Consider the following 10,300-nt stretch of genomic DNA (forward strand, 5'->3'; position numbering starts at 1 on the left):
TGCACCCACGCTGAATTTCCCTGCCCGCTGTGGCCACGACCTGTTCCGCTGAGCACCCAGGCTGGGGCGTGATGCGTTCCCCCGCCCACCCCGAGTCCCCTTGAGGATAAACGGAGTAGGCGCTCTTTTCCTCCCGGGGCAGAAATGAGAGCCAGAGATAGCCTGAGAGGCCGCCCGGCTGAGCCAAGAGGCGGCTGGAACCATACGAAGTGCATTAACTATTAATAATTTCCAGTTGTTTGCTCGCTGGGTTCGGCCGGCTCCCCAGGCCTCTGCGAGCCGGGGCTCTAGTCTGCCTTCCCCTCGACGCCTAGGGCTCGAGATTCTAGCGTCCGTCGGCCCGGCTGGCCCAGGCCGAAGGGACAAGGCGCCCGTGGGCCCGGTGCGAGCGGGGTGTTGTGTCCGCGGGCGGACGGCCGGGAGGGGCGGGGGTCCCGGGCCGGCGCCCCCGGAGCCTGAGATCGGCCGCTCGCGGCGGGCTGAGCGGCCAGGCGGAGGGCAGTGCGGGCGGCGCACGGCAGGAGCGCAGCGGCCCCTGGCGCCCGGCCTGGCGGCTCAGCCACCGCGGGCGGGTCGGGCCCGGGCGAGGCGGGGTGGGGCGGGGCGGGGGGCGGGCCCGGGAGCGCGGCTGCCGGCGGACCCGGACTGCGCGCGGGCGGCTGGCAGGGAGGGCGGCCGGCGGGCAGCGGCCCCGGCCCCGCCGCGCGCACCGCCATGGTGGGCCGGCTGAGCCTGCAGGATGTGCCCGAGCTCGTGGACACGAAAAAGAAGGGCGACGGCGTCCTGGACAGTCCGGACTCGGGTCTGCCCCCCAGCCCCAGCCCCAGCCACTGGGCTCTCGCAGCGGCCGGAGGCGGCGGCGGGGAGCGCACGCCAGCCCCGGGGGCACTGGAGCCAGACGCAGCGGCCTCCCGCGCGGCCCCGGTAAGTGACCCCGCTCCGGCCCCTTCCCCCCATCCTCTCTATCCCCCCATCCTGTGCCGGACCCCGAGGCGGTCTGCTGGCCCTCCCGGGGCGCGCTGTGGGCGCCGCCGCCCGCCCGTCGGGACGGCGTGGCCAGCGCCGGGAGCCCGGGGCGGGAGCGCGGCGAGAGCCTGGCCAGCTGGAGCCGGTGGCTGGAAAATTGTCATCGCCTGGGAGGCGCGGGAGCCCCGGGAGAGGCGGGCCGCAGCCTCCTCTCTTCGGGGTGGCGGCCCCCGGGGCTGCCAGGCTGCGGCTTGACCACATCCTGACCTGGCCGGGCCAGAGGGTTCCTGGGACACCGAGAGGGAACCCCAGGCTTCTCCGGGCTTTGCCCCCGCTCTCGGTGGTTCCGACGGGCCTGCCCCACTCCCGGTAGGTCTTGGGGAGAGGGATCTACTCCACTCCCGGATTCATTGAGCAAAGAGGGCCAGCTTTAGGGCACTGTTAGCAGCCTTGGAGGGGACCTTTTGAGATCAGTGGCCCCTCTTGGCCCATCACCTAACCTGTATCTGGCGCATGATGGGTGGGAAGCCTTTAGGTGGGTGGAAACTTTCAAGGATGAGTCCTTTTACTTTACTTTAAAACTTTAAAGAGAAAATGCAAGTACCTTAGGAATCGCTCAGATGGTAGTGTTTATTGCCTTTACCTAGAGTTCAAGGAACCCACATCCTGCCTACAGTCAAGCTCAGAGCTCTGAGCCCGCCCCTCTGCCTTGGGGATGGCTGTTTGCAGCCCTCTTCCCTGAGTGAAGAAGTCAGTTGCTACTGACTGTAGTCAGTTCAGCTGCTGCTTCTTAGGGACCCACCCACTTTGGTGTGTGGAATTCTTGATCCTGTCTCTCCATGAACATCACTGTGTTCTCTCGTTTCCATTAGAAGGCAGCACTGGCTCCATGTTGGCCTTCAGAACCCTGGCCGCCTGGCCCTTTATAGCCTCATCTTCCGCGTCCCCTGACCACAAGCAGATGGACACACCTGTGCCCCCGAGGCTGCTCCCTCCCTCTGGCGTGCTTCTCCCCTTCTACCTCTCCAACACCCAGTCCATCAAACCCCTGCCGGCTGCCCTTCGGGACCCAATTTGTCACCTCCTCTGGGAAGTCTTCCTGGATGCCTCCCAGAGCCATGCCAGGGGCTGTAACTTCCTCCCTTCCCCCTGGTGGGTACCGTGTTCAGGAGTCTGACTCCTGCTGCCCCGCCCCACTCCCAGCCTGCGCTGGGGCACACGGCGTGTGCTCAGAGAGTGCTGGCGGCAGGAATGAGGAGGCGGAGGAAACAGGGCAAAAGGACCCAGTGTCTGTGTGGACACCTGGAAGAAGGCTGCAGTGTGAGTGTTGAGAGTCGCCTGCCTTTTCTCGGTGGCTGTGTCGTCCTGCAGCCCCCAGGACTGCTGGGAAGGCACCCCTAGGTTGAGGAGTGTCTGTGGGCAGAGCAGGGCCCCCATAACTGCTGGGGGCTGTTTCTGGAAGCTCTGCTGCAGCCAGTGCCCAGCCCCGCCCGGGCGCTTGGACCTGAGTTCTCAAGCCCCAGTGAGGGCTTATTAAACTCCTCCGCCCAACCCTGAGTTGAGGGCTGGACCCTGGGGACCCCCACCTCTCCCTGACCTACCTGGTCCCCTTTGGCTTTTGTATGTCCACCTTATGCCCCCTATTTGACACCTTGTCGTGGTAACCTGAGTCTTAAAGTCAACCTTCTCGAAATGTCTGCTTCCTGGAAGCCCTAGGGGTGGAGCTGCCACCACCATGTCCTGGCCCACATGTAGGTTCTTCTCTCAAACCAGGCAAAGAAAATGACAGTTCCCAGTTACCCCAGGAGGGCTGCTCCCTTTGGCTGGCTTAACACAGAAGCCCTGACTCAAGTCAGATCAGGCGAAGAAAAGCGAGCACCTCAGTGGAGGATGGCCCTATCTCTGACTCAGGCTGCTTGGTGAATCAGAAAGCCCAATGCCTTGACCAGCCTGGAAGAGGGTGAACCCCTGGGATGCTGTGCTCTGGTTCTTGGAGTTTTCTGGACAGTGGAAGGTGCCATAGAAAACTTTCTGGTGTCTGCCTTTCCAGTGAGTTTGCAGATTCCTCCATCTTGGCTGGGTGTCGATCTGGCGGCCCCAGAGGCAGAGGACGTGAGGGAAGTTGGACTGAATCTTCAGTGTAAAAAAAAAAAAAAGAATCCCTGGTAGCGTTTCTTGTTGTTGGTTTTGGCCTTTTCTGAAGAGTTGCTGAGACAGTGATAGGGCTGGGGGCACGTAATTGAAGGTTCTGGTTAGCAAAACCCCAGTTCGTGGCGGTTTTCTTTCTGTGCAATGATGCGGTAGGCCTGGGGACTGGTCGCAGTCACAATGCTGAGCTCAGATTTGCTTCCTCTATTCATCCTTCCACGAAACCTCATCGGGGAAGGGGACCCCCCACTCCCACCCCGGGTGTGCAGAGAAGGTCGTGGGGCATAGGCTGTGACTCTGTTGAGGGCATCCAGCACCTTCATGGTAGACCCGAGATTTGAACACAGCTGTCCATGCTCTGCTACTGCTGTGAATCAGTCCTTCTCTGGCATCATTTCCCGGTGGGGGCCACAAAATCACAGCTGGGCCCGTCAGCCGGAGGCTAGAACCAGGAATTCTGTGGGGAAAGCATCAGATGGGCCTGTGGTCTGACTGCATTCTCCATCGTTGCAGAATCCAGCTTCTCTCCCCAACCCCCTGGGCTCCGGCTGCTCACCAAGGTTATGCCCCCTGTCCTTTGGCGAAGGAGTGGAGCTTGACCCCTTACCACCAACAGAAGTAAGGTAAATACAGTGGGCACTGATTTCATTTCACTTCTGTTTTTGATTCCAGTAATTAATACTTTTTGTTTTTAAATATTTTTTTTAAACAGAAGTGCGCCAAACTCTTACAGTTTGGTGGGTTCTCTTTGGGGTGTTCTTTCTGTATTCTAACCTTTTGAATATAGATACACTTATTAAAATGAAAATGAGATTGTGTTATACTGCAACTTGCTTTTTATGCTTCACTTATTGTGGCCGTCAGATGTTTAAGCATTTTTAATAAAATAATTCCTCTTTCTGGCATCACCAACTCAATGGACATGAGTTTGGGTGAACTCTGGGAGTTGGTGATGGACAGGGAGGCCTGGCGTGCTGCGGTTCATGGGGTCGCAAAGAGTCGGACACGACTGAGCAACTGAACTGAATTGAATTCCACTTTCTAGAAGCTGCTTTCCACGTCTTACCCCCACCCCACCCCAGCATCAAGGTGCTATCACCGTTTCTCAGGTTCTGATTTCACTGGGCAAGTACTGTTCTTCCTCGGGGAATTTATCTTACCCAGGCTCATCTGGGGTCAGAGAGCCTTTGAAAGGCTCCGTTAAAAGACACATCTTTTTAGAGAAAGGAATTTTACTTTGGGTAACTAGTGGTTTTATAGCTGGATTTTCGTTGCATGAACACAAAGAACCCTTTGACACAGAACAAAGGCGACTCAGCAGTTTGGAGGTGAGCGGTTCAGCCTTTTATTCCTGGAGAGCTTGTATTTTGAACCAAATGGGGACATGCCTTCATGACATGAGCTTCCCCAGCCCCTTAACCTACTTGCCCAAGGAAATAGATGTTCCCGTCAGACTTATTTTGAAAAGACTGCTGATGCTTACTCCCCGACCAGTGGGTAGGGGATGGCGAGGGGCAGTGCTGTTATCTGTGCCTATGTGTGATGCTTGTACATGTTTCAGTAACTGGGAAGATGCAATAATTAGGAAGTCAAATGAATTCATGCTTTACTTCCAAAAAAAGCCTTCCAAATTGCCCAAGAAGTACTTAACAAATAATAATAAAGTAGCTGCTGAGGAATGTGGATGTTAATTATTTTATGGAAATCAAGACTGTTAATTGGCTTTGATGGATAAGGTCACGTCTGGTTCCCTGAGCCTGAGGGGTCTCCAAATTGAAAACGGAGGTGGCCCTAGTACCAGGATTTGGTTATCAGAGAGCTTTCAGAACCAGCATTCAGGACGTCTGGGTTCCCTTCTCCTCTCATTAAAGAGATGATTGTTCATTCAGGGGACAGAGAAACGACTCACCCCTCATGGACAGGAGAATCTGCCTTGTTATACAATCATTCCCATCAATAGCAGTTGCTGTTTAAACACTCTCCCCGCTTATGCTGGGCACCTTTTTCAAAAAGGAGGGATTTTCCTGGTGTTAAGACTCCATGCTTCCAATGCAAGGAGTGTAGGTTTGACCCCTGGTCAGGGAACTAAGATCTCACAAGCTGCATTTAAGATCCAGTGCAGCTGCAACTAAGACCCAATAATATATAAATTTATATATTATTTATATATAAGCATATATATATATATAAAAGAGGAAACTGAGGCTTGGAAGTAATTTGGCCAAAGTCTGAAAATTTAAGTCCGTGGGAGCCAGCTCCATTCAGTGGGGAGCAGAAATGCAGGTGAACTTGGGAATCCTGCATGGAGGCCCCAGCTGCACGCTCCCTCTCACTGTGACCTTAACATCTGCACCCCCAATTCCTTCTCCCGACATTGTTGGGAAGGTTAATTAATTAGATCCTGGAAGTAAAGTGCTTAGAACAGAAAGGACCACAGGGTAAGCACATCATAAACTCCATGCGGCTTCTCCCCAGAGTCACCGCATCTCAAGGTCTGAGGTCACAGTAGGGACCCCTGTGCCCCCAGCTCCGAGGAGCGGCTTCACGCGGCCTTGTGTCTCCCGCCCAGGTACACGTCCTCGGTCAAGTACGACTCAGAGAGGCACTTCATTGACGACATCCAGCTGCCCCTGGGCCTGGCAGTGGCCTCCTGCAGCCAGACCATCACCTGCATTCCCAGCAGCACGTGGCGCAACTACAAGGCGGAGGTGCGCTTCGAGCCCCGCCACAAACCCACCCGCTTCCTCAGCACCACCATCGTCTACCCCAAGTACCCCAAGACTGTCTACACCACCACCCTGGATTACAACTGCCGCAAGACACTGAGGAGGTTCCTGTCCAGCGTGGAGCTTGAAGCCACAGAGTTCGCGGGCGGTGATTACCTGTTGGAGGAGAACTGACTGGAGCGGGCTCCGGGGGGCCGGCCCCCTTCCCCGGGCCGGTCTGGTTGGGCCAGGCAACCCTCGCATGTCCTTCTAGCCCCAGAACAGTCTAACCCAGAGATACCTCTAAGCCCAGCCTGGGGAAGAAAAGAAAATGTCACAGTAGCTTCTAATTATCCAGCGAATTCGGTTTTTACAGTTTTTTTTTCCAACTGTGTTTAAAGTGAGTATATTTCCTAATTTGCTGCTACATAGCTTCCCCGAAGTCTCAATTTGATGAGAAAATCAAAGAATGGCTTAGAGCGAAAGGAAAATGCCCCACACTTTGAAATAGGGAGGAGGGGGAGCACTTCCCCCATTGGTCAGTCTGTTTGAGGAAGAGCATGGGAAAATCTCCCTGAGATGGAAAAAGTGAGTTTGAAGAAATTTCAGCCCCGGGTGTCTTCACTACTACAGAAGTGGTGCTAATTCAGTGAGCTGTGACACCCATATGGGTTCAATCTGTGGAGAGTTGAGTTCCATTCTGTTTTTTTTTTTTTAATTTCTATTTGTATTTCCTGTTAACTATAACTCTTTGGAATTCTCTAAATCTTTTTTTGTGATATGGGAAAAAAACCCAAATCACAATATAAGATGCCTTTCAAAAAAGAAAGAAAGAAGGAAAGAAAAGGTTCACCCTATTCTTGCCTCTACAGTGGGGTCAGGTCAACCGGTGGCTGAGTTTGGGGGTAACAGGTTGGTTCCAGTTCCTTCCACTGTGGGTTCCAAGCTTGGTTCCAAGCAAAGTGCCTTGAACCTTTGGCATCTGACAATGTCTTCACTGGGGCTTCCTTGGTGGCTCAGTGTGTAAAGAATCCACCTGCCAATGTAGAAGACTCAGGTTCTATCCCTGGGTCAGGAAGACCCCTGGAGAAGGAAATGGCAACCTACTCCAGTAGGTTGGGAAATCCCATGGACAGAGGACTGATGGGCTGCAGTCCATGGGGTCACAAAAGAGTCAGACATGACTTAGCAACTAAACAACAATGATGTCTTCACAAGCTTGTTTAACTCTTCCTGATATGAGTTTTGGGGTTTCCAAATACTTTCCTAATTTTTTCACCAGGCAAAACATAGCAGAGGCCCCTTTGGAGAGAAACAGCATTTTGAGAGAATGCTTAGGGAAAACACTTTTGGGGGAGTCCACGAGGGGGACTTTACTCACAGTGGGAGCCAACAGCTATACCTAAGGCTTGATTCCCACTGGGAGACAGATGTTTCTAATGATCTGGTTCATCAGGGTGCGTGTCCTTTCCAGCGACCTTGGGTCGGCATTGCAGAGGAATTTTGCTGGTGCCTGAGCTCTAAGCTAAAAAGCAAGGAAATCTGCCCCCCACCCCACCCCCAACCCAAGTGAAATAAAGGTGAACTGAACATCGGGAGTGATGTCACAAGTCAAACTCCAAAGCCCGGGTGCCGTGGTGACTGTACATGTTCAAGTGTTCCTTTTAATGTGACAGTCATGGCATTGAGTGTGAATGGAAGAAACTGTGAATTTAGCTGATGGGGCCTCACAGAAGTAGGGACACAGGCTGGGCCAGACCAGGAGGGCACGGAGGCCAGGCTGCCTCTGGCCTTCAGCCTCTTGCCTGCCCTGCTTCACACCCAACCCCGCCCTGCCTCACCTGGTCCTGACTTTTTCCTGCTGCCAATCCCCGTGGATTTTGAGTAAAGACGGTGGCAGATGGCTTTTGCTCTTCTGGTATTGGAGAGAACAAAAGCGTGGGTATTTCCTTTGCATCCAGGCGATGTCAGGTGCTTGCAGTCCTGGAAGCCTGCACTCCCTCTGTATCTCCGGGTTTGTGCTGATGGCTTCCATCTGTCCTGAAAGCGGAATTGAGGGCTCGGTGGGTACCCTGGAGCCACAGCGGGACTTCTGTTCAAAGGAGAGCAGGTGTGATGATAATCACTGTCATTTGAAGTCATCAGAGGCCTAGCGGGCTAAATGGTCTGCTGTCTTTCTCAAATTTAACAGCAGTATGTCCAATTGTGCGCCTGACTAGAAGCATCCCTTCCATGGAGCGTGCAATCGGCTCCATGGCCCCAAGTTTGCCACCATGAAGCTCAGCAGGGGTCCCTCAGGGGGCACCCCAGAACCCCATAGTCTCCTGTCATCATGCAGAGCAGCAAATGCCTCCTGCTTTTGGAAGAGTGACACGGCATTTATGAATAAAAATGGCTTTTTCTCTCTGACTTCATAAGCTTGTCATGTAAGACAAGTGATAAATGTAATTTTTAAACTATGGTAAGAGAATTCCCGTGGCTTTCTTGGTGGCTCAGTGGTAAAGAATCTGCCTGCCAGTGTAGGAGATGCAGGTTCAACCTGGCTCAGGAAGATCCCTTGGAGAAGGAAATGGCAACCCACTCCAGTATTCTTGCCTGGGAAATCCCACTGACAAAGGAGCCTGACAGGGTACAGTTGCAAAAGAATCTGACATGAGTTAGCAACTAAAACAACAATGAGAAAGAAAATTCCAATTGCTCTGGCCCAATGGAGACACATGACGAGCTCAGGATAATGTCGTGGGCAGCACAACTGGAAAGACCAGTAGGAGGGAACGTCATCTTTGAACGCGGCCCTTTGTTGAGATGCACATGTGAGGTTTTTTGATATGAAATACGTCAGTAAAGTAAGTAGAAGTGAGTGCCTGTGGATGTGTCGTGTGAATGGAAAAGCAGATTTTGATTTTGTCATCCACCAGGGACCCAACTGCAATTTTCTCGAATCCTTTCTTTTTCTCCAAATCTGCTTTGCTGAAAGTTGCAAAAAAGGAAGCAGGTGAAGATGTAAATTGAATGTCATCGATCAGTGGTGGATTCATATTAGTTCTCAAGGTGGAAGTGATGATTTTTAAAACCCACTGATTAAAAACAAACATTCCAAAGGGTGTCTGGGAAATATCGTTTACTTATGAGTTAAAAAGTCTCTTTTCTCAGACTCTTAAATTTAATCTTTTGTGTAATAATGATCTATATATTCAGAGAAAGGTTTTCTTTTGAAATCACAGGCATTTGAAAAAGATTAAGTACCTCTTCATTTGATACATTTCCTGTTTCTAACCTTAGGAATAGTATTTGATGAAAACGATATTTTAAATTTATGTTTGACATCTGTTCCCCTCCATTTTGCTTTATGACTTCTTCATTTAATAATAAATTATCTTAAAAAAAACTCAGAGATGCTGCTCTTTTTTTAACAAGTCATAATGTTGGGTTAAGAAAAGTGAGAACAATGGCTCCTCCTCTTGAGAAATTTTGAGATGCGATTGTGAATTAATAATATAATACTTGTGACTGGGGTATGCATTCTCCTGGAAGATTTTCCAAGGGGTTCCTGGGCTCTGGAATTTCAAGGAATTTGTTTGCGTACTCTTTCCCCAAACCGATCTGCCCTGAGATGCAGCTGTGAGTGTCGGTGTGAGGCCAGTCCCTTCCCACCTACCCTTTCAAATTGCCTTCCTCCCATTTTGCAGAAGAAAATCCATGCCTCAGTCCAACCCAGCCTGATTATTATTGTGATATGCTGCTCTGGACTGGAAAATCCTGTACGTAGGGCAAAGGGACAGCTAGAAACACGGTATCTGGGCTCCAGGATCCCCTGTGGGTTTTGTGTGTGCCACAGGGTCCTGCACAGAAATGGTCATGGTGGTGGAAGCAAAGTGCGCCTGCACTGGGAGGTCCTCACTTCCAACATCTTGGAAAAGGAGGCCATCAGAGTGACGACATTCCACATGACCACCCACATCTCTTCAATCTCAGACTTGTCTTCCCTGAGGAAAAGTCCCTTTGGGTAAAGCAAAGAGGTCAGTAAGGGCTATTGAAAGTGAAGGTGTCTTATTTCACTCCAGCCTTCATTTCATGGGGAGGCTCTGCCTTATCTGTTAGTCTTGGAGTTGCAACTCAGAAATAAACATGTCCCAGGAATGCATATTATCATTCTTACAAACATGTTTTAAAAGCCAGGCTCAGGACTTCCCTGGTGGTCCAGTGGTTAAGACTGCGCTGCCATTGCAGGGGGTACGAGTTTGATCCCTGATTGGGGATCCCTGAATGCCATGTAGTGCAGCTGAAAGATTTTTTGAAAGCTCATCTCTTTTTATTTTATTTTTAAAACTTTATATTTTGTATTCAGGTATAGCCAAATGGGGAGAAGGCCATGGCACCCCACTCCAGTACTCTTGCCTGGAAAATCCCATGGACGGAAGAGCCTGGTGCGCTGCAGTCCATGGGGTCGCTGAGGGTCGGACACGACTGAGCGACTTCAC

The 10,300-nt window shown here is 52.0% G+C and overlaps 1 protein-coding gene across 2 annotated transcripts; it reads left to right on the forward strand.

Annotated features, from left to right (window-relative positions):
• The first annotated feature begins 632 nt into the window (after positions 1-632).
• On the forward strand, positions 633-9,211 carry RFLNB (refilin B). 2 transcript variants are annotated; one of them, XM_061389539.1, is made up of 3 exons: positions 633-924; positions 3,628-3,737; positions 4,160-5,676. In XM_061389539.1, exons 1-3 carry the CDS (start codon positions 715-717, stop codon positions 4,803-4,805), a joined length of 966 nt encoding a protein of 321 aa, XP_061245523.1. In that variant the 5' UTR covers positions 633-714; the 3' UTR covers positions 4,806-5,676. The 2 variants fall into 2 exon arrangements, with proteins under 2 accessions (XP_061245523.1, XP_061245524.1); XM_061389540.1 differs by lacking the exon at positions 4,160-5,676 and adding an exon at positions 5,684-9,211 and having other exon boundaries at positions 646-924.
• The last annotated feature ends 1,089 nt before the right edge of the window (positions 9,212-10,300 follow it).

This window comes from Bos javanicus, chromosome 19, assembly GCF_032452875.1.
Source record: "Bos javanicus breed banteng chromosome 19, ARS-OSU_banteng_1.0, whole genome shotgun sequence".
Lineage (NCBI taxonomy): Eukaryota > Metazoa > Chordata > Mammalia > Artiodactyla > Bovidae > Bos > Bos javanicus.

Bases quoted from the DNA above. Each gene is read 5' to 3' on its own strand.
- RFLNB (XM_061389539.1), top strand. From the start codon at position 715: ATGGTGGGCCGGCTGAGCCTGCAGGATGTGCCCGAGCTCGTGGACACG. The intron at 925-3,627 runs GTAAGTGACCCC...CCATCGTTGCAG, and splicing joins CGGCCTCCCGCGCGGCCCCG to AATCCAGCTTCTCTCCCCAA. The intron at 3,738-4,159 runs GTAAATACAGTG...TCCACTTTCTAG, and splicing joins TTACCACCAACAGAAGTAAG to AAGCTGCTTTCCACGTCTTA.